This window comes from Mobula hypostoma, chromosome 3, assembly GCF_963921235.1.
Source record: "Mobula hypostoma chromosome 3, sMobHyp1.1, whole genome shotgun sequence".
Taxonomy (NCBI): domain Eukaryota; kingdom Metazoa; phylum Chordata; class Chondrichthyes; order Myliobatiformes; family Myliobatidae; genus Mobula; species Mobula hypostoma.
Genome location: NC_086099.1, coordinates 215,621,589 through 215,644,757, shown reverse-complemented (window position 1 = coordinate 215,644,757; position 23,169 = coordinate 215,621,589). Strand labels below are relative to the sequence as shown.

General features: G+C 43.4%; 1 protein-coding gene across 5 annotated transcripts in view; it reads right to left on the bottom strand.

The window, feature by feature from the left end:
- The window catches only part of xylb (xylulokinase homolog (H. influenzae)), a 337,542-nt gene extending 322,725 nt beyond the window's left edge, over positions 1–14,817 (bottom strand). For all 5 annotated transcript variants that reach the window (XR_010017455.1, XR_010017457.1, XR_010017456.1 and 2 more), the window contains exon 1: positions 14,698–14,817. Coding sequence is in view for 2 of the 5 variants with exons in the window: in XM_063044483.1 (XP_062900553.1) it covers positions 14,698–14,748 (51 nt within the window). In the remaining 3 variants the exon portion in view is untranslated. The remainder of the gene's footprint in view (positions 1–14,697) is intronic.
- Between the last annotated feature and the right edge of the window lie 8,352 nt (positions 14,818–23,169).

The window sequence follows — 23,169 nt, the reverse complement described above, 5'->3', positions numbered from 1 at the left end:
GCACCCTAACGCCTTCACCATCATTCTGGGAGATTTTAACCAGGCCAGTCTGGAAAAAAAAAATCACTAAGCAATTACCATCAACAGATCACTTGCAATACCAGAGGAAACAACACGCTGGACCATTGCTACACCATCATCAAGAATGCCTACCGTGCTATTCCACACCCTCACTTCAGGAAGTCTGATCACTTGGCTGTATTTCTACTTCCTGAGTATAGACAGAGACTGAAGACTGCAGCACCAGTAGTGAGGACCAAGAAGGTTTGGACAAGGGAAGTACAGGAGTGCCTATAGGACTGCTTTGAACTGGACTGTATTCAGGGATTCATCTTCAAACCTGGATGAGTATGCTGCAGTTGTTACCGACTTCATTAAAACTTGTGTGGATGAGTATGTGCCTATAAAGACTTACTGTACATTCTCAAACCAAAAGCCATGGATGATTCAGGAGGTACATTGTCTGCTGAAGGCTAGATCTGTGGCATTCAAGTCTGGCAACCCAGGCCTGTACCAGAAAACCAGGTATGATTTGTGGAGGGCTATTTTAAGGGCAAAGAGACAATTTTGAATGAGGTTGGAGGCGACATCGGATGCACGGCAACTCTGGCAGGGTCTGCAAGACATTACTTCCTACAAAGCGAAACCCAATAGTATGAATGGCAGTGATGCTTCACTACCAGATGAACTCAAGGCCTTCTATGCACACTTTGAAAGGGAGAACACAACTACAGCTGTGAAGATCCCTGATGACCTTGTGATCTCTGTCTCAGAGGCTGATGTTAGGCTGTCTTTAAAGAGAGTGAACCCATGCAAGGCAGAAGGTCCTGAAAGAATACCTGGTAAGGCTCTGAAAATCTGTGCCAACCAACTAGCAGGAGTATTCAAGGACATTTTCAACCTCTCACTGCTATGGGCAGAAGTTCCCACTTGCTCCAAAAAGGCAACCATCATACCAGTGCCTAAGAAGAATACTGTGAGCTGCCTTAATGACTATCGCCCAGTAGCACTCACATCTAGTGATGAAATGCTTTGAGAGGTTGGTCATGACTAGACTGAACTCCCGCCTCAGCAAGGACCTGGACCCATTGCAATTTACCTATCGCCATAATACGTCAACGGCAGATGCAATCTCAATGGCTCTTCACATGGCTTTAGACCACCTGGACAACATAAACACCTACGTCAAGATGCTGTTCATCGACTATAGCTCAGCACTTAATACCATCATTCCCACAATCCCGATTGAGAAGTTACAGAACCTGGGCCTCTGTACCTCCCTCTGCCATTGGATCCTCGACTTCCCAACCGGAAGACCCCAATCTGTGCAGATTGGTGATAACATATCCTCCTTGCTGACGATCAACACTGGTGCACCTCAGTGGTGTGTGCTTAGCCCACTGTTCTACTCTCTATATACACATGACTGTGTGGCTAGGCATAGTTCAATTACCATCTATAAATTTGCTGATGATACAACCATTGTTGGTAGAATCTCGGATAGTGACGAGAGGGCAAACAGGAGTGAGATATGCCAACCAGTGGAATGCTGTCACAGCAACAACCTGGTACTTAGTGTCAGTGAGACGAAGAGCTGATTGTGGAGTTCAGGAAGGGTAAGACGAAGGAACACATAACAATCCTCATAGAGGGATCAGAAGTGGAGAGAGTGAGCAGTATCAAATTCCTGGGTCTCAAGATCTCCGAGGATCTAACCTGGTCCCGACATATTGATGTGGTTATAAAGGCGGCAAGACAGTGACTATACTTCATTCAGACTTTGAAGAGATTTGGTATGTCAACAAATACACTCAAAAACTTCTATAGATGTACCGTGGAGAGCATTCTGACAGTATGGGGGGGAGGGGCACTACTGCACAGGACCGAGAGAACCTGTAGGGGGTTGTAAATTTAGTTGGCTCCATCTTGGGTACTCGCCTACAAAGTACCCAGGATATCTTCAAGGAGTTGTATCTCAGAAAAGCAGTGTCCATTATTAAGGACCTCCAGCACCCAGGGCATGCCCTTTTCTCACTGTTACCATCAGGTGGGAGGTACAGAAGCCTTTAGTTAAGCTCAAGGTGAAAACAGTATCAAGGTTGTACAACAGCTGAGCTGATAGAATCATGAGGCTGATAAGTGAAAACCATGCTGTGCAAATATGCTGTTTCTATCTAGAAGCATAATGATACAACTTGGAGATAATGTTATCCAAAGGATATTTGGGGTTGAGGAAATTCATGCTTATTATACAAGTACAGCCAACATTTACTAGTCAGCTAAACAAAAATAACTTCGGTCAGCAGATAAAGGGAACAAACCCTAACCCTAACCCTAACACATTTAATTAGTGTCAATTTTAAGGATTATGGAAAAAATGACTGATCACAATTACTAAATAGAGAAGCTATTAAAAAAGTTAGAAAAGTTCAACAAGTTCGAAGTAAATTTATTATCAAAGTACGTATGTCACCATATAGAATCCTCAGATGCACTTTCTTGCAGACACACTCAATAAATCCAAAACCATAATAAAATCAAAGAAAGACTGCCCAACATGAGCGATCAACCAGAGTGCAGAAGAAAACAAACTGTGCAAATATAAAACGAAAGAAATAAGAGTAATAAATAAATAAGCAATAAATATCAAGAACTTGAAATGAAGAGTCTTTGAAAGTGAGTCCATTGGTTGTGGGAACATTTCAATGATGGGGCAAGTGAAGGTATCCCGCTTGGTTCAAGAGCCTGATAGTTGAGTGGTAGTAACTGATCCTGAACCTGGTGGTGTGAGTCCTGAGGCTCCTGTATCTTCTTCCTAATGGCTGCAGCAAAAAGAGAGCATGTCCTGGGTGGTGGAGGTCCCTGATGATGAACACTGCTTTCCTGCTACGGTGTTTCATGGAGATGTGCTCAATGGTGGGGAGGGCTTTACCTTTGATGGACTGGACCGCATCCACTTCTTCATGTAGGATTTTCCATTCAAGGGCATTGGTGTTTCCATACCAGGCTATGACGCAGCCAGTCAATATACTCTGCCCTACACATCTACAGAACTTTGTCAAAATTTTTTTTTTGCACCTCATGCCAAATCTCTGCAAACTCCTAAGTAAGCAGCACCGGTGTGCTTTCTTCGTAATTGCACTTACCTGCTGGGCCCAGGATGGGTGCCCCAAAATAATAACACCATCAGTGAGAATTATACAATGGTTTAACAACAAACAGTAAGAATTATAAGGGAATGTCACATCTCAAACAACAATCAACAGTGTCAGAAAGACTTAAAACTATACACAATAATCTCCTCAAACCAAACATATATCCCTTGTCTAAGATATCATAGTCTTGCAACCAAACAGCAGTTCATAACAAATGGCATGGTTTCCTTTCCGGCAATGCATCAAAATGAGTTTTCAAATAGAAAACATTTTGTATTTAATGTTATAATGTTCTGAAATACACAGGATTGAAAGCAAACCATATTTCCTTCAAAATGAAGATCAAAGCGCTACTGTAGATGGGAAGACAAGCTACTATGACTGATTCGTAAGATAAGTAGCTTTGTTCAATTTGAAAATGTGTGTTTAAGATTTTTGTAGGTTAGCCAATCTTTTGTATGTTTAATATATAGTGTAATAATCTAAAAATAGGCTTAAGGCAATAAATCAACCATTATCTAAATGAACCATAGAGAAAGTTTATGCAAGTATGACTAAGTCATTCTACCATTATATCCTTAAGCCATGAAACATTCCCTCTAACATTCACCACTTTAGTGGCATAACACATTGATCACATTAACTAAGTAGAGCCTGTGGCTCAGAGGTAAAAGGCAAGTTGTAATTATTCACTTTAGCTTAATGCTTCCAAGTATCTCAACACGTTTTCATCATCTTAAGTATTGCAATCATTTCCATCAATGTTGTTAATTGTTAAATAACCCTGAAGATCAGAGGGACTTAAAAATTGTTAAAATTAATTACAGGTTATTCCAAAGCAAAACAGTGCCCTAGTATTTGCCTTCCATCACATTCTGCCAGAGACATTTCAAGCGCAGAAACTTTGCACTATGCCCGAGGCCTACTCACTGCCAAAACCTAACCCTGACTGCAGCATATAGAGTATGACGGAGATCAGGTGAGTGCAAACTGCCAGTAATTCCAAGCAATGGCCTGATCCAATAAACTCGAATGAAAAAGCAATGATGGAGGCAAAATGTTTGCAGAGCATAGACCAAATTATGGGTAGAACTGTTTACAATGAAGGAAAGAAAGTCAGGGATTCAGACAGAGCTCAGAGTGAATACAGATGCAAGATGAAGGAGCGGGTCATCACAAAAATGACAAACATTATCCATATCTCCTTTGTAAATAAATGAGATAAAACTCTTCACTGTTTTGAACTGAAATATCTTTTATCTTACTCAACTGCTGGCATGGTCAAGAACAAGAATAACCATGCAGCAGTTCGGGTGTCTTAACAAAATTTACATCACAATGTCTGAGGTTGTAAAACAAGGTGGAAAAGGAACGAGAATTTTTAAAGTTCTTTTTCTTCCCCCAGAAAGAATCTGTACCTTTAGTGGAAACATGCCAGACTCCCACTGTCAGAGATTACGTGCAACAGTTGGGGGTCAAAGTACAGGCTTGGTACAAGAATTGGGTTACATTTTAAAAGGTCAGAAGATAGTTGAAGAGTTATTTTTTCATGAGTTTTTTTAATTAATCAATAATGGTGTCAAATGTAAGCCAAAGATGCTGTTGAATATAGAACACATTGAAAGAGAAAAAAATGCTTGTTCAGCAACTCCATTTATTGAAATTAGTTACTGTATAAGAAGTGTTCCATAATTTGTCTATAAAAAGTACACAGATACTTGCAGTGCAGTAGCAATAAAAAAAAACCAAAGCACACACTGTGTTGCTGCCCTCCTGCTAACTTTTCTTTCCCTGGAGACTTTAATGAAAGATGAAGAAACCTGTGTATAATCAATATGATCCATAGTTAAATATTAAAAATAAGCCGCTGTGCAATTGTGGCCAAGTTGCTGCACTGCTTCAATAGAGGAGTACAGCAACATGGAAGAGAGGAATGTTAGCTTGTGATTTATCGTCTCCGACGCAGTATCAATTGCATTTCAAAGTATAAAATTGCTTTAACTTAGCGGTTTCCAACTTTTTTTTACGCTATGGACCCCTACTAAGGGAACTCCTGCTTTAACTGATTTTCATCATCTTTTTAGGATGACTAAAACTCGAAAAATTCCTAAAACGCGCTGGTGGCCAATAAACTTAATGATGAAGCCTCAAGTCACACTGACCACATACATGATGGACAGTCAGATACACTGTGCATATCGTATTGGCATATAAAACTCAGCATATCACCAACTATGGTGCAGCCACTGCTTCAAAGCATTACTGCCCAAGTTCAATCCTGACTCCCAGTGTTGCCTGTTCTCCACAACTACGTAGGTTTCTACCAGGTCCTCCAGGTCCAGCCCACATCCCAAACACAAGGTTTGATAGGATAAATTGTATGCTGTAAATGACACCATGATGAGAATGAGGGGGTGGAGGAGAGATGGTTATTTATTTTTTTTTATTTTATTTAGTGTTAGAGCATGGAGTAGGCCCTATGAGCCACACCACCCCAGCAACCACAATTAACCCTAACCTAAGCTTGGGACAATTTACAATGGCCAATTAACCTACCCACTACATTTTTGGAGTGTAGGAAGAAACCACAGCGCCAGGGCAAAACGCACATATTCCACAGGGAGGACAGACGAGGGGTGATTCATAAGTTCGTGACCTAAGGTAGAAGGAGTCTATTTTAGAAAACCTAGCACATTTATTTTTCAACATAGTCCCCTCCTACATGTACACACTTAGTCTAGCGGTCATGGAGCATACGGATCCCTTCTTCGTGGAAGTGGTCCGCAGCAGGGGTGATTGATAAGTTCGTGGCCTAAGGTAGAAGGAGATGAGTTATTAACTTCAAACTTTCAGCATTATCACTCAAAGAGTTGAACTGCACATGCATGTAACAAGAGCATCCTCCAGGTGGTCCACAGCAGGGGTGATTGATAAGTTCGTGGCCTAAGGTAGGAGATGAGTTATACAGCGCTCGTTACATGTACATGCAATTCAACTCTTTGAGTGAAAATGCAGAAAGTTTGAAGTTAATAACTCATCATCTTCCACCTTAGGTCACGAACTTCTCAATCACCCCTCGTATAGTGACTCCTTACAGATCAGCACCAGGTTGTACTCTGAACAATGGGATGCCCCGAACTGTAATAGCATCACACCAACCATGGCACGCATTTATGGGAATTGAGAAATAAAGGAAAAGTGAGTGGGGGAACTGTAATGCTCTGGGTACAACAATGGACTCAATAAACCAATTAAGACCATCGTACCATAAGACAGGAGCAGAATTAGGCCACTCAGCCCATTGGGTTTGCTTCACCATTCCATCATGGCTGATTTATTAACCCTCTCAACCCCATTTCATGTCTTCTCCCTGTAACCTTTGACGCTCTGACTAACCAAGAACCTATCAACCTCCGCTCTAAATATACTCAATGACTTGGCCTCCACAGCTGTCCGCAGTAATGAATTCCAGATTCACCACCTTCTGCCTAAAGAAATTCCTTCTCATCTTTGTTCTCAATGGACATCCCTCTATTCTGAGGCGTGCCCTCTGGTCCTAGACTCACTCACTATAGGAAACATCCTCTCCACATCCAATGTTTGGCCTTTCAATATTCGATAGGTTCAATGAGATTCCACGCCTCATTCTTCCAAACTCCAGCTAATAAAGACCCAGATCCATCAAACACTCCTCATATGTTAGCCCCTGCATTCCCTGAAATCATTCTTGTGAACCTCCTCTGGACACTCTCCAATGCCAGCACATCTTTTCTTAGATAAAGAGCCCAAAACTGTTCACAATACTTCAAATGTAGTCTGGCCAATGCCTTATTAAGCCTCAGTATCACACCTTTGTTCTTATATTCCAGTTCTCTCAAAATGAATGCTAACATTGTACGTATTTGCCTTCCTTACCATCATCTCGACCTGCAAGTTAACTTTCAGAGAATCCTGCACAAAGACTCCCAAGTCCCTTTGCGCCTGATTTTTGAATTTTCTCCCCATTTTGAAAATAATCTACTCTTTTATTCCTTTTACCAAAGTTCATGACAATATACTTCCCTCCAGTGTATTCCATCTTTGCCCATTCTCCCAAACTGTCTATAAGTTATTCCGCAGAGCCTCTGCTTCCTCAGCACTACCTACCCCTCCACCTATCTTTGCATCGTCTACAAACTTGCCCACAAAGCCATCAATTCTGCCATCCTTATCGTTGACATATAACATGAAAAACACTCCCAATACAGACTCCTGCACAACACCACTTGTCACCAGCAGTCAAACAGAAAAGGCCCTCTTTACTCCAACTGTTCTCTCTTGCCAATCATCTATTCTTGCTAATACCTTTCCTGTAATACCATGGGCTTTTATCTTATTAAGCAGCCTTAAGTGCGGCAATTTGTCAAAGGCCTTCTGAAAATCTAAGTAAATAGCATCTAATGACTCTCCTTTACCTATCCTGCTTATTATTTCCTCCAAGAATTCCAACAGATTTGTCAGGCAAGATTTTCCCTCAAGGAAACTAAGCTGACTTTGGCCTAATTTATCATGTGCCTCCAAGTACCCCAAATCCTCATCTTTAATAATGGACTCCAACATCTTCCCATCCACTGAAGTCAGGCTAAATGGGAAGAATTTCCTTTCTTCTGCCTCCCTTCCTTCTTATAGAATGCAGTGACGTTTGCAATTTTCCAGTGCCCCAGAAACATTCCAGAATCTAATGATTCTTGAAAGATCATTGCTATTGCAATATTTTCAGCTACCTCTTTCAGAATCCTGAGACATTGCCTACTTTGTCCAGATGACCTACCTACCTTAGAACCTTTCAGCTTTTCAAGCACCTTCTCCTTAGACTACTCATTTCTGCCACCCCCACCCAACACTCTTGAATTTCTGGCATTTTGCTGTGAAGACTGATGAAAAATACTTAAATTCATCCACCATTTCTTTGTCCCCCATTACTATCTCTTTAGTGTCACTTTTCCAGCGGTCCAATGTCCACTCTTACCTCCTTTTTATTCTTTATATATCTGCAGAAAAACTTTTTGTATCCTTGTTAATATTATTGGCTAGCTTACCTTCATACTTCATCACTGCTCTCCTTGGGATTTTTTAGTTCCCTTCTGTTGGTTTTTTAAATGTTTCCCTATCTTCCAATTTCCCACTAATTTTTACTATACCATATGCCCTCTCTTTTGTTTTTTTGCTGTCTTTGACTTCCCTTGTCAGCAACAATTGCCTCATCCTCCCTTTGGAATCCTTGTTACTCTGAGATGTATCTATCCTCCGCCTTATGAATTGTCCCCAGAAACTCCAGCCATTGCTATTCTGCGATCATCCCTGCTAGCGTCCCCTTCCAATCAACGTTGGCTAGCTCCTCTCTCTGTAATTCAATTTACTCCTCTGTAATACTGATAATCTGATTTATTATGATAATTGTCTTCTAAGGGTTCCTTTACCTTAAACTTCCTAAACTCCCTGTTATTACACAACAGCCAATCGAATGTAGCTGATCTCCTAGAGCAGTGGTCCCCAACCACTGGGCCGCAAAGATGTGCTACCAGGCCGCGAGGAAATGATATGATTTAGCGATATGAAACGATATGAGTCAGCTGCACCTTTCCTCATTCCGTGTCACGCACTGTTGAACTTGAACACATCACACCCCCCCCACCGGTCCGCAGTGCAAAAAAGGTTGGGGACCCCTGCCCTAGAGAACTCAACCACAAGCTGCTCTAAAAAGCCATCTTGTAGGTATTCTACAAATTCCCTCTCTTGGATTCCAGCACCAACATGATTTTTCCCACTCTACATGCATCTTGAAATCCCCCAAGACTATTGTAACATTATCCTTTCCACATGCCTTTTTGATCTTCCATTGTAATTTATATCTGACACCCTGGTTACTGTTCAGAGGCTTCCAACAGGGTCTTTGTACCCTGGCAGTTTAACTCCACCCACAAGGATTCTACATCTTCCGATCCTATACTTTCGTAGCATGGATCCGAAGACATGTATTAATTGACTATTTCTCATCAGTATCCACTCATCAAAGCACCGTTGTTACAGAATTCTGGAAGAGGAAAGATGACGTGGTTTTTCTAAAGAAGGTATTGGATGCCTAATGGGTAAAATGTAGGTGACTATCCAGAGCTTGATGAGACATTTCCCAGATTGCCATAGGAAGCCAGGAAGGAGACTGCTGAGTACTGGATTGAGATTTATAAATCTTTGTTGGCCACAGGTGAGGTGCCATATAACTGGAGGAGAGTCAGTGATATTCAACGAGGACAGTGGACTAAGATAGGTAATTATAACCCTAAAGTAAGTCTAAAGACATTGGTTAGGCCACACTTGGAGTATTTTGTGCAGTTTTGGGCCACATAACTAAGAAAGGATGCGCTGGTATTGGAAAGGGTCCAGAGGAGTTTTATGGGAATAATCCCAGGAATGAAAGGGTTAACATATTTAATGGCTCTGGGGCTGTACTCGCTGGAGTTTAAAAGCATAACATGGGATCTTATTGATACCTACCGAATCTTGAAGGGCCTAGATAGACTGGATGTGGAGAGGATGTTTCCTATAGTGAGGGATTCTAGTACGAGAGGGCACAGCCTCAAAACAGGAGGACATTCCTTTCGATCAGAGATGAGGAAGAACTTCTTTAGCTAGAGGGTGGTGAACCTGCAAAATTCATTGCCACAGACAGTTGTGGAGGCCAAATCACTGGGTATATTTACGGCAGAGGTTAATAGGTTCTTGATTAGTAAAGGCGTCAAAAGTTACAGGGAGAAGGCAGGAAAGTGGGGTTGAGGGGGAAAACAGATCAACCATGATCAAATGATGAAGCAGACTCAACAGACCAAGTGGGCCAATTCTGCTCCTACGTCATGTGGTATGGAAGTAAGGGATAGGATTAATCTTTAGAGGGACTATTCAAAGACAGCCAGCATGGCTTTGCTATATGAATCCTGTCTCTTCAATATGATTCAGTTTTTCAAAGAGATAACAAAATGTGTGAGTGCAGAGTGGTTGAAGAGACAGGATTCATATAGCAAAGCTATGCTGACTATCTTTGAATAGTCACTCTATAAATTGATCCTGTCCCTCAGAATATTTTTCCAATAGCTTCCATACCATAGACTTCAATAAAGCCTTTGACCATGATCCACATGGGGAAACTGGTCCAAAGGTTTACAGCACCTGGGATCCAAGGCAGGTTAGCAAACAAGATTCAAAACAGATGATGATCACAGAGGGTTGTTTTTCTGATTGGAAGCCTGTGGCTAGTGGTGTAATGGAAGCACAGACCCCTTATTTTGTATTTGTGTGCCCTTGTTCCTGACGCTCCCACTAGTGAAAAAAAAGTGACCATAGTCAAACATACAAGAAAGAGGGTTTGATAACAAGCTTTATTTATTTCAAAACATCCAATTCACCCGAGTCTACACCCCAAATTAATTTAACCCAATCCACAACCAAACCTTTAATAACATCATAATACACAAGAGCAGAATTAGGCCATTCAGTCCCATCAAGTCTGTTCTGCCAGTCAATCAAGGCTGACTTATTATCCCACTCTACCCCATTCTCCTGCGCTCTCCTCATAGCCTTTGAAGCCTTCAATAATCCAACTTAAATATAGTCAATAACTTAGCCTGCACAGCCACCTATCACAATGAATTCCACAGATTCTCTAGCTGAAGAAATGTTTCCTCATCTCTGTTCTAAATAGTCATCCCTCTATTCTGAGGCTGTGCCTTCTGGTCCTAGACTCTCCCACTAGAGGAAACATCCTCTCCACATCCACACTATCCAAACGTGCGATATTTAGGTTTCAATGGGATTCTCCCCATCATTTTTCTAAATCCGTCAAGTACAGACCATCTAAATGCTCCTCATATGTTAACCCTTTTGTTCCTGGGATCATTCATGCGAATCTTAAGAGAGTAAGACAGCAGAAAGGAAATTAATATAGACCAGTTAGCCTGACCTCAGTGGTTGGGAAGATGTTGGAGTCAATTGTTAAGGATGAAATGATGGAGTACTTGGTGACACAGGACAAGATAGTACAAAGTCATCATGGTTTCTTTCAGGGAAATTCCTACCTGATATACCTGTTGGAGTTCTTTGAGGAGATTACAAGTAGGATAGATGCAGTGGATGTTGTATATTTCGACTTTTAGAAGGCCTTTGACAAGGTGCCACACATGAGGCTGCTTACTAAGTTAAGAGCCTATGGTATTACATGAAAGTTACTAACATGGTTAAGAGCATTGGCTGATCAGTAGCAGGCAGCGAGTGGGAATAAAAGGATCCTGTTCTGGTTGGCTGCCAGTGACCAGTGGCGTTCTGCAGAGCTCAGTGTTGGGACCACTTCTTTTTACGCTGTGTATCAATGATTTAGATCAATGGTCCCCAACCTCCGGGCCGCAGACTGATACACTGCTGCGAAGAATGCAGCGGTGCAGTGGTAGCCGGAACGCACCCAGCACATCTTTAAGAAAAAAGCCGAAATAAACAAGCTAATTGTTTGGGGACCAACAAGCTAAGTGGTTGGGGGCCACTGATTTAGATGATGGAATAGATGGCTTTGTTGCCAAGTTTGCAGATGATACAAAGATTGGTGGAGGGGCAGGTAGTGTTGAGGAAACAGATAGGATGCAGAGTTGAGGACTTAAGACAGATTAGGACAATGGGCAAGAAAGTGGCAAATGAAATACAATGCTGAAAAATGCATGGTCATGCACTTTGGTAGTAGAAATAAATGTGCAGACTATTTTCTAAACAGGGAGAAAATCTAGGAATCTGAGATGCAGAGGGACTTGGGAATCCTTGTGCAGAACACGCTGAAGGTTAACTTGCAGGTTGAGTTGGTGGTGAGGAAGGCAAATGCCATGTTAGAATTCATTTCAAGAGGTCTAGAATACAAGAGCAAGGATGTGATGCTGAGGCTTTATAAGGCACTGGTGAGGCCTCACCTTGAGTATTGTGAACAGTTTTGGGCTCCTCATCTTAAAAAAGATGTGCTGACATTGGAGAGGGTCCAGAGGAGGTTCACAAGGAGGATTCCAGGAATGAAAGGGTTATCATACAAGGAACGTTTGATGGCGCTGGGTCTGTACTCGCTGAAATTCAGAAGGATGAGTGGGGGATCTATTTGAAACCTTTCAAATGTTGAAAGGCCCAGACAGAGTAGATGTGGAAAGGATGTTTCCCATGGTGGGAGAGTCGAGGACAAGACAGCATAGCCTCAGGATAGAGGGGCACCCTTTCAAAACAGAGATGCAGAGAAATTTCTTTAGTCAAAGGGTGGTGAATTTGTGGAATTTGGTGCCACATGCAGCTATGGAGGCCAGGTCATTGGGCGTATTTAAGGCAGAGATTGATAGGTTCTTGATTGGACATGGCATCAAAGGTTACGGGGAGAAGGCTGGGAACTGGGGTTGAGGAGATAGAAAACAGGATCAGCCATGATTGAATTGCGGAGCAGACTCGATGGGCCAGATGGCCTAATTCTGCTCCCATGTCTTATAGTCTTATGGTATATGGAATCCCCGCTGGACCTTCTCCAATACCAGCACATCTTTTCTTAGCTAAGGTGCTCAGAACTGCTCACTACACTCAAAGTGTGGTCTGACCAATGTCTTATAAAACCCCAACATTACATCCTTGCTCTTGTGTTCTAGTCCTCACAAAATGAACGTTAACATTACAATTGCCTTCCTTACCACCAACTCAACCTGGAAGTTAACCTTTAGGGAATCCTGCACAAGGACTCCCAAGTCCCTTTGCACTTGTGAACTATTTCCTAAATGGGAAGAAAATTCAAAAATCTCATCTTTATTCCTTCTGCCAAAGTGCACTTCCCTACATTACATTCCATCTGCCATTTCTTTGCCCAGTCTCCCAATCGGTGTATGTTCTCCTGTAACCACCCTGCTTCCTCAACACTACCTGAGCCTCCACCTATCTTTGTGTTGACTGCAAACTTGGCCACCAAGCCATCAATTCCATTATCCAAATCATTGACCTATAAAGTGAAAAGAAGCAGTCCTGACACCAACACCACTAGTCACCGGCAGCCAACCACTAAAGGCCCCCTTTATTCCCACTCTTTGCCTCCGGCCAGAGATCCAATTTTCTAGCCATGCTGGTTTCTTTCCTGTAATATCATGGGTTCTTATCTTGTTCAGCAGCCTCATGCGTGGCACCTTGTCAAAGGTCTTCTGAAAATCCAAGTACACAACATCCACTGATTCTCCTTTGTCTATCCAGCTTGTTAATTCCTCAAAGAATTCTGACAGATTTGTCAAGCACTGTTTCCCCTTAAGGAAATCATGCTGAATTTGGATTACTAATGTGCCTTCAAGTAACCCGAAACCTCATCTCGTGGGCATTCTACAAATTCCCTTGCTTGGGATTCAGAATCAACCTGGCTTTCCCAAACCACCTGCATATTGAAAACCTCCATGACTACCACAATATTGTCTGTTTTACATGCTATTTCTATCTCCCATTATTATTTGTAGTCCACCTGCTGGTTACTGTTCAGAGGTCCATGTATAACTCCCAACAGGGAGTTTTTAACCTTACAATTTCTTAACTCTACCTACAAGGATTCGACAAATCCTTTGTCACCTCTTACCAAGGATTTGGCTTCATTTTTTACCAAGAACCAACCACACTACCCCCTCTGCCTATCTGCCTGTTATTTCAATACAATGTGTATCCTTGGATGTTAAGCTCCCAACTACGATCTTCTTTCAGCCACGACTCTGTGATGCCTACATCATACCTGTCAATCTTTAACTGCACAACCAAATCATCTACCTTATTCCAATTATTGTGTGCATTCAATGTAACATCTTCAGTCCTGTATTCATCACCCTTTTTCCAGTCTGTTACATTTTAACTCATCCCACTGACCGCAATTTTGTCCTATCAACTGCTTGTCATTCCGTACAGTCTCACAACATGGTTGTATACAAACTGCCCCATTGTCAGCCCTATCACTCTCTGGTTCACATTCCCCCCCCCCCCCGCCAAATTCATTTAAATCCTCCCCAACAGCTCTAGCAAAACGTGCCGCAAGAATATTGATCCCCTTTGGGTTCAGGTGCAACCCGTTCCTTTTGTACAGCTCATACCTTCCCCCAATGAACCAGTAATCTGAAACCCTGCCACCGGCACCAATTCAGCAACCACACGCTCTTACCCTCACTATCCCTTGGCATAAGCATCAACCGTACAGCACCCTATTCCAACACCACTAATCATGCCTGTAGCCCGTCCTGATGCGTACAACCCCCTCAGACTTACACCAGGTCCATACCCCACCTCCATCCTCTCCTTCTTTTCTCCCTAACACCAGACTTATCCCTAACCACGGTTTAAACCACCCGCACTGCACGCAGTAGATGATAATCTGCCATCGTGGACCACCAGCTGAAGATGCCCAGGACGCCGGTGAGGAGACGGAAACCAATGGGCGGGGAGGGTACGGCCCCGCCCGTCACCTGCCAGCCCGAGTGCGCCTCACCTGCTGCGTGCTGAGGTCGATGCCCAGGTAGCACTCTCCACCCGCCGCCATGCTCGCTGACACCGGGCGGGCGCGCGCCGGCTGGCCGGAAGGGGGAGTAGGGCGCGAGGCGGGCGCGCGGTTTACGCGCAGCACGGGGGAGGCGGGGAAAACAGCGGAGGGTGGGCGGGACTAACTGGAGCAACGCATGGGGCGTGGCCAACGGGACTAGGCGAAAGCGGGATTAAACAGAGCGCGGTGGAAGAGATCCTCCCCGATCTTGAGGAGGGGTCTCGGTCCGAAACGTCGACTGTTTACACGTTTCCAGGCCGCCTGGCCTGCTGAGTTCCTCCAGCATTGTGTGTGTGTGTGTGTGAAACACAGTTCGTGGTGAGCCTGGAGCGGCGGAACTGAAGGCGAGCACCGAGGAGGAGCGATGCGGGACGGAGAGAGCCCGTGCATTGGCAGGCTGTCGAGCTAATCAGCAAGAGGGGCCGGGCGAGTGGGGATGCCGCCCTCATGGTGACGTGCCTCAGTCCTCAGCGTCGATCTGTGTTCATCTTCTCTCAATCTTTCCCAGTTATATCGACCTCCTGCTTCAGTGGATGGAGTCAATGCGTCATGGAGCGCTACAGCGCAGAAAAAGACCCAACGCCCATCGGTTATTATGTCTAGTCCCACCAACCCGCACCTGGACCATGGCCCTCCATATCTCATGTATCCACTAACCCATCCAAACTTCTCTTAAATGTTGTGATCGAACCTGCATCCACCACTTTCGATGGCAGCTCGTTCCACCCTCTGAATGAGGAAGTTCCACCTCGTGTTCCCCATTAAACATTTCACCTTTCATCCTAATGGAATAAAGGGAATTCCAGAGACTAGAGAGGAGCTTGCCCAGGTGGATTGGAGGGGTACAGTGGCGGGGATGCTGGCAGAACAGAAGTGGCCGAAGTTTCTGGGAATAGCTCTCAAGGAGCAGGATAGATATGTCCCTCAGAATCAGGTTTATTATCACCAGCATGTGTCATGAAAGTTGTTCTTAAATGGCGGCAGTAGGCTGACAAGGGAAGTTAAGGATTGCATAAAAACCAAGGAAAGGGCATATAAGGTAGCAAAAGTAATGGGAAGTTGGATGATTGGGAAGCTTTTAAAATCCAACAAAAGGCAACTAAAAAGCTGTAAGAAGGGAAAAGATGAAATATGAGGGCAAAATATGAGAACAGAAATACCTGAGGCATGTAAGAATGGAACAGCATTTATCATGGGGGGCTTTAACTTGCACATAGATTGGGTGAATCAAGTTGGTCGAGGCCATCTTGAGGAGAACTTCATAGAATGCGTCCGTGATGCTGGAACAGCATGTTACTGAACCTACAAGGGAAAGTGCCATCTTGGATCTAGTCCTGTACAATAAGATAGGTAAAATTAGCAATCCTGTAGTTAGGGATCCTCTTGAAAAGAGTGATCACAGTATGATTGAGTTTCTCATACAAATGGGGGGGGTGCAATATTTCGATCTAAAACCAGTGTATCATGTCTAAACAAGGGAGATTACAACAGAATGAGGGAGGAGTTGGATAGGGTAGACTGGGAACACAGATTGAGGAACAGTGGAAAACTTTCAGAGATTTTTTATGGTGCTCAACAAAAGTATGTTCCAGTTAAAAGCAAGGGCAGTAAGGGTGGGGAGAGCCAGCCATCGATAACTAAGGAAATAAAGAAAGGCATCAAACTAAAAGCTTGTGTGTACAAAGTCGCCAAGAGTAGTGGGAAATTGGAAGGTTGGGAAAACGAGCAATAAAGAAAGGGAAGTTAGATTATGAAAATAAACTAGCACAAAATATAAATGCAGATAGTAAAAGTTTTTATAATCATGTATAAAGTGGAAAAGGTGGCTAAAGTGAACATATGTTCTTTGGAGGACAAGAAGGGAAAATTGATATTGAATAATGAGGAAATGGCCGAGGCTTTGAATAACTAATCTGTGCCTGTCTTCACCGTGGAAGACACATCTAACATGCCAAAGAGAGATGATACGGATGCAATGGGAGGTAACCTTGATACAACAGCTATCACTAAAGAGGTAGTGCTGAGCAAACTTGTGGACCTAAAGATAGACAAGTCCCTTAGTCCTGATGGAATGCATCCCAGGGTACTGAAAGAAATGGCAGAGGTTATAGTAGAGGCTTTGGTGATAATTTACCAAAATTCGCTGAACTCTGGGCAGGTCCCGCCAGATTGGAAGAAGGCGAATGTCATGCCACTGTTCAAAAAAGGATATAGGCAAACTATAAGCCAGTTAGTTTTTTATCTGTAGTTCGGACAATGCTTGAAGCTATCATTAAAGAAGAAATTGCAAGCCGTCTGGAAAGAAATGGATCCATCAAGCAGACGCAGCATGGATTCAACAAAGGCAAGTCCAAATTACTGGAGTTCTTTGAGGATATAACGAGCACAGTGGATAGAGGGGAACAGATGGATGATATTTACTTGGATTTCCAGAAGGTATTCAATAAGATGCCACATAAAATACTTATCCATAAGATAAGGATGCATAGAGTTGGGGGTAATGTATTAGCATGGATAGAGGATTGGTTAACAGAGAGAGCAGAGAGTTGGAATACATGGGTGTTACTCTGGTTGGCAATCAGTGGTGAGGGGTGTGCCGCAGGGGTTGCTGCTGGGCCCACAATTGTTCACGATATACATTAATGATCTGGAAAAGGGGACCAAGTGTAGTGTATCTAAGTTTGCTGATGTCACTAAATTGAGTGGAAAAGCAAATTGTGCAGAGGATACAAAGAGTCTGTAGAGAGATATACATTGGTTAGGAGAGTGGGCAAGGGCCTGCAGGTGGAGTACAATATTGGTATATGCGAGGTTATCCACTTTGGAAGGAAAAATGGAAGATCAGATTATTATTTAAATGGTAAAAGATTGCAGCATGCTTCTGTGCAGAGGAACTTGTGAGTGCTTGTGCACGAATCACAAAAGGCTGGTTTGCAGGTGCAGCAGGCTATCAAGAAGGCACATGGAATGTTGGCCTTCATTGCTAGAGGGATTGAATTTAAGAGCAGGGAGGTTATGCTACAACTGTACAGGGTACTGGTGAGGCTGCACCTGGAGAACTGTGTGCAGTTCTGGTCTCCTTACTTGAGGAAGGATATATTGGCTTTGGAGGGAGTGCAGAGGAGGTTCACCAGAATGATTCCAGAGATGGGGGGGTTAGGCTGTGAGGAGAGACTGAGTCACCTGGGACTGTACTCACTGGAATTCAGAAGAATGATAGGAGATCTTATAGAAACATATAAAATTATGAAAGGGATAGATAAGATAGAGGCAGGAAAGTTGTTTCCACTGGTAGGTGAGACTGGAACTAGGGGACATAGCCTCAAGATTCAGGGGTGTAGATTTAGGATAGAGATGATGAGGAACTGATGTTATCAAAGAGTGGTAAATCTGTGAAATTCTCTGCCCAATGAAGCAGTGGAGCCTACGTCAGTAAATATATTTAAAACAAGGTTGGATAGATTTTTGCATAGTAGGGGAATTAAGGGTAGGAAAAGGCAGGTAGGTGGAGATGAGTCCCTGGTCAGATCAGCCATGATCTTATTGAATGACAGGAACAGGCTCAATGGGCCAGATGGCCTAATCCTATTTCTTATGTTCTTATGTAATATAAAGCAGGATACTAAAAGTTTTTTTCAGTTATATAAAGAATAAAAGAGAGGTGAGAGTTGATATTAGACCACTGGAAAATGATGCTGGTTAAGTAGTAATGGTAGACAAAGAAATGTCAGATGAACTTAATGGGTTCTTTGCTTTAGCCTTCACTGTGGAAGACACTAGCAGTGTGCCAGAAGCCCATGAGTGCCATTGCTATTATAAAGGAAAAAGTGCCAGGCAAACTCAAAGGTCTTAAGGTGGATGAGTCACCTGGACCAGATGGACTACATCCCAGAGTGCTGAGAGAGGTTGCTGAAGAGATAACGGATGCATTAGTCATGAAATTTCAAGAATCTCTTGATTCTGGCATGGCCCCAGAGGAATAGAAAATTGCAAATGTCATTCCACTCTTTAAGAAGAGCGGAAGGCAAAAGAAGGGAACTTATAGGCCAGTTAGCCTAACCTCAGTGGTTGGGAAAATGTTGGAGTCTATTATTAAGGATGAGGTTTCGAGGTACTTGGAGACTAATGATAAAATAAGTCAAAGTCAGCGTGGTTTCTGTAAAAGGAAATCTTACCTGACAAATCTGTTAGAGTTGTTCAAGGAAATAACAAGCAAGGTGGACAAAGGAGAGGCGTGGATATCATTTATTTAGATTTTCAGAAGGCATTTAATAAGGTACCTCACATGAGGCTGCTGAACAAGATAAAACTCTATGGTGTTACAGGAAATATACTGGCATGGATAGAGCAATGGCTGACGGGCAAGAGGCAGCACGTGGAAATAGAAGGGGCCTTTTCTGGTGATTGCCAGTGACTAGTGGTGTTCCTCAGGGGTCATTATTGGGACCATTACTTTTCACATTGGTTGCAATTGATTTAGATAATGGAATTGATGGCTTTGTGGCCAAGCTTGTGAATGATACGAAGATTGGTGGAGAGATAAGTAGTGCTGAGGAAGCAATCCTATTGCAGCAGAACTTAGACACATTAGAAGAATGGGCAAAAAAGTGCCAGATGGAATACAGTGTTGGGAAATGTATGATAATGCATTTTGGTAGAAGGAACAATGGTGCAGACTATTATCTAAATGGGGAGAAAATCTAGGCATCAGAGGTGCAAAAGAACTTTGGAGTCCTCATGAAAGACGCCAGAAGGTTAATTTATAGGCTGATTCTGTGGTAAAGAAGGCAAATGCAATGTTGGCATTCATTTCAAGGGGAATAGAAAATAGACATATCAGAATGGGAATGGGACGTGGAATTAAAATGTGTAGCCGCTGGGAGATCCTGCTTTCTTTGTCTATCCACAGCCTCCTCTACTGTCAAGATGAAGCCAAACTCAGGTTGGAGGAACAACACCTTATATTCCGTCTGGGTAACCACCAACCTGATGGCATCAACATTGACTTCTCAAACTTCTGCTAATGCCCCACCTCCCCCTCGTACCCCATCTGTTAATTATTTATTTATATACACACATTATTTTTCTCTCTCTCCTTTTTCTCCCTCTGTCCCTCTCACTATACCCCTTGCCCATCCTCTGGGCTTCCCCCCTCCCCCTTTTCTTTCTCCCTAGGCTTCCTGTCCCATGATCCTCTCATGTCCCTATTGTCAATCAACTGTCCAGCTCTTGGCTCCATCCCTCCCCCTCCTGTCTTCCCCTAGCATTTCGGATCTCCCCATCCCCCTCCCACTTTCAAAGCTCTTACTAGCTCTTCTTTCAGTTAGTCCTGACGAAGGGTCTCGGCCCGAAATGTCGACTGTACCTCTTCCTAGAGCTACTGCCTGGCCTGCTGCGTTCACCAGCAAATTTGATGTGTGTTGCTTGTGTTACGTACCCCGTAACTGGGCTGCCAAACCAGCAGAAATGGATCACTCAGTTGGAGTCTGGATTACTAGAACTAAGAAAGTTTTATTAAAGAAACAAGCAACACAGTACTCTAATCAAAAGGGATAATAAATGCAACAGTTCAGCAATGATAAACACACATGTACACAGAATTAAGATAACGGGATCAATCAAGCTGTATCGTTGTCTAGGGGTAAATGACCAGTTTCAAAGTGACGCAAAGTTCAGTTCAATTTAGTTCAGTTCAGTTCGCAGTAATCGCTGCCGTGGCGATGGACAGTGGGGGGAAGGAGAGAGAGAGCAAAACGAATGAATATTCAAAGCTTCCACACAGACCTTCGCAGTCAGCTTTCGGGCGAGTCCTTTGTGATGTCATCTGAGGTCACCGACCGTGACCCTTCCGTTTCCAGATACGATCGTTTCCCTGCAGTGAACCTGGCACCCAGGCAAGGGTGGACACACACCAGGTTCCCGCCGATCGTGCCTTTCCACCCTGTTCGTCTATGGCCCGGTACTTCCCACCGACTTGTGAGAGACGCACCGCTTCCAGGGTCTTGTTACCTCGGGTGTCGTGTGTGTGTTGCCTTAGCCAACCTGTCCCTTTTTATCCCCCTGCTGGGGTATCGCCTGTCCATCACTTCAAACAGTTCAGGGTTCAAAGGGGGAGCTGCTTTTGACAGCTCTCCTTCCTTCATTAACATCTCCAAATGCTACTCCATTGTTTTCCTTATCTCTCTCTCTCCTGAAGACAGGTGGCAGACCAACTGCTGATCCCACTGGTGCCAGCATAGGACAGCTACATCGTAATCTATGTGTATTCTTGTCACACTTGAAATTCCAGTGTCTGCAGATTTCCTCGTGTTTGCATTTTTAAATTTCTCCGCAACTCTGTTTTAAATGGGCGCCCCACTATCCTGAGGCTGTTCCCTCTTGTCCTGGACACCCCCACCATGGAAAACATCCTTTCCATAAGACCACAAAATATAGGAGCAGAATTAGGCCATTTGATCCATCGACTCTTTCCACATCTACTCTGTCTAGGCCTTTCAACTTTTGAAAGGTTTCAATGAGATCCCCTCTCATCCTTCTAAATTACAGCGAGTACAGATCTAGAGCTATCAAATATTCCTTGAATGATAATCCTTTCATTCCCATAATCATTCTTATGAACTTCCTCTGAACCCTCTCCAATGCCAGCACATCTTCTCTTAGATGAGGAGCCCAAAACTGTTCACAATACTCAAAATGAGGCCTCACCAGTGGCTTATAGAATTTCAACATCAAATCCTTGCTCTTGTATTCTAGACTTCTTGAAATGAATGTTAACATTGCATTTGCCTTCCTCAACAATTAACTCTTAAGTTCAGTATTGTATTGCATTATCAAATTCTATGTACTGGTCCATAATTCCTTGAAAATGTATCACAAGTTATGGAAGATAGGGTCAAGAAGATAGCTTTTGCCACATTGGTCTTCATTAATCAGAGTACTGAATGCAGGAAACATAGAAACATAGAAAAACCTATTGCACAATACAGGCCATTTGGCCCACAATGCTGTGCCGAACATGTACTTACTTTAGAAGTTACCTAGGATTACCCATAGCCCTCTATTTTCCTAAGCTCCATGTACCTATCCAGTAGTCTCTGAAAAGACCCTATCATATTTGCCTCCACCACCGTCACCGGCAGCCCATTCCACGCACTCACCACTCTCTGAGTAAAAAACTTACCCCTGATATCTCCTCTGTACCTACTTCCAAGCACCTTAAAACTGTACCCTCTTGTGCTAGACATTTCAGCCCTGGAAAAAATCCTCTGACTATCCACATGATCAATGCCTCTCATCATCTTATACACCTCTATCAAGTCTCCTCTCATCCTCCGTCGCTCCAAGGAGAAAAGGCCGAGTTCACTCAACCTATTCTCATAAGGCATGGTCCCCAGTCCAGGCAACATCCTTGTAAATCTCCTATGCACCCTTTCTATAGTTTCCACATCCTACCTGCAGTGAGGTGACCAGAACTGAGGACAGTACTCCAAGTGGGGTCTGACCAGGGTCCTATATAGCTGTTAAGTTACCTCTCAGCTCTTAAACTCAATCCCACAGTTGATGAAGGCCAATGCACCGTATGCCTTCTTAACCACAGAGTCAACCTGCGCAGCAGCTTTGAGTGTCCTATTTTCTCGGACCCCAAGATCCCTCTGATCCTCCACACTGCCAGATGAGTCTTGCCATTAATACTGTATTCTGCCATTATATTTGACCTACCAAAATGAACCACCTCACACTTATCTGGGGTGAACTCCATCTGCCACTTCCCAGCCCAGTTTTGTATCCTCTGACATCCCTCCATACTATCCACAACACCCCCAACCTTTGTGTCATCAGCAAATTTACTAACCCATCCCCCCACTTCCTCATCCAGGTCATTTATAAAAATCACAAGAACCTGTCCCAGAACAGATCCCCGAAGCACACCACTGGTCACCGAGCTCCATGCAGAATATGACCCGTCTACAACCACTCTTTGCCTTCTGTGAGCAAGCCAATTCTGGATCCACAGAGCAAGGTCCCCTTGGATCTCATGCCTCCTTACTTTCTCAATAAGCCTTGCATGGGGTACCTTATCAATTGCCTTGCTGAAATCCATATACACCACATCTACTGCTCTACCTTCATCAATGTGTTTAGTCACATCCTCAAAAAATTCAATCAGGCTCGTAAGGCACGACCTGCCTTTGACAAAACTATGCTGACTATTCCTAATCATATTATGCCTCTCCAAATGTTCATAAATCTTGCCTCTCAGGATCTTTTCCATCAACTTACCAACCACTGAAGTAAGACTCACTGGTCTATAATTTCCTGGGCTATCTCTGTTCCCTTTCTTGAATAAGGAAACAATGTCTGCACAGCTCCAATCCTCCGGAACCTCTCCCGTCCCCATTGATGATGCAAAAATCATTGCCA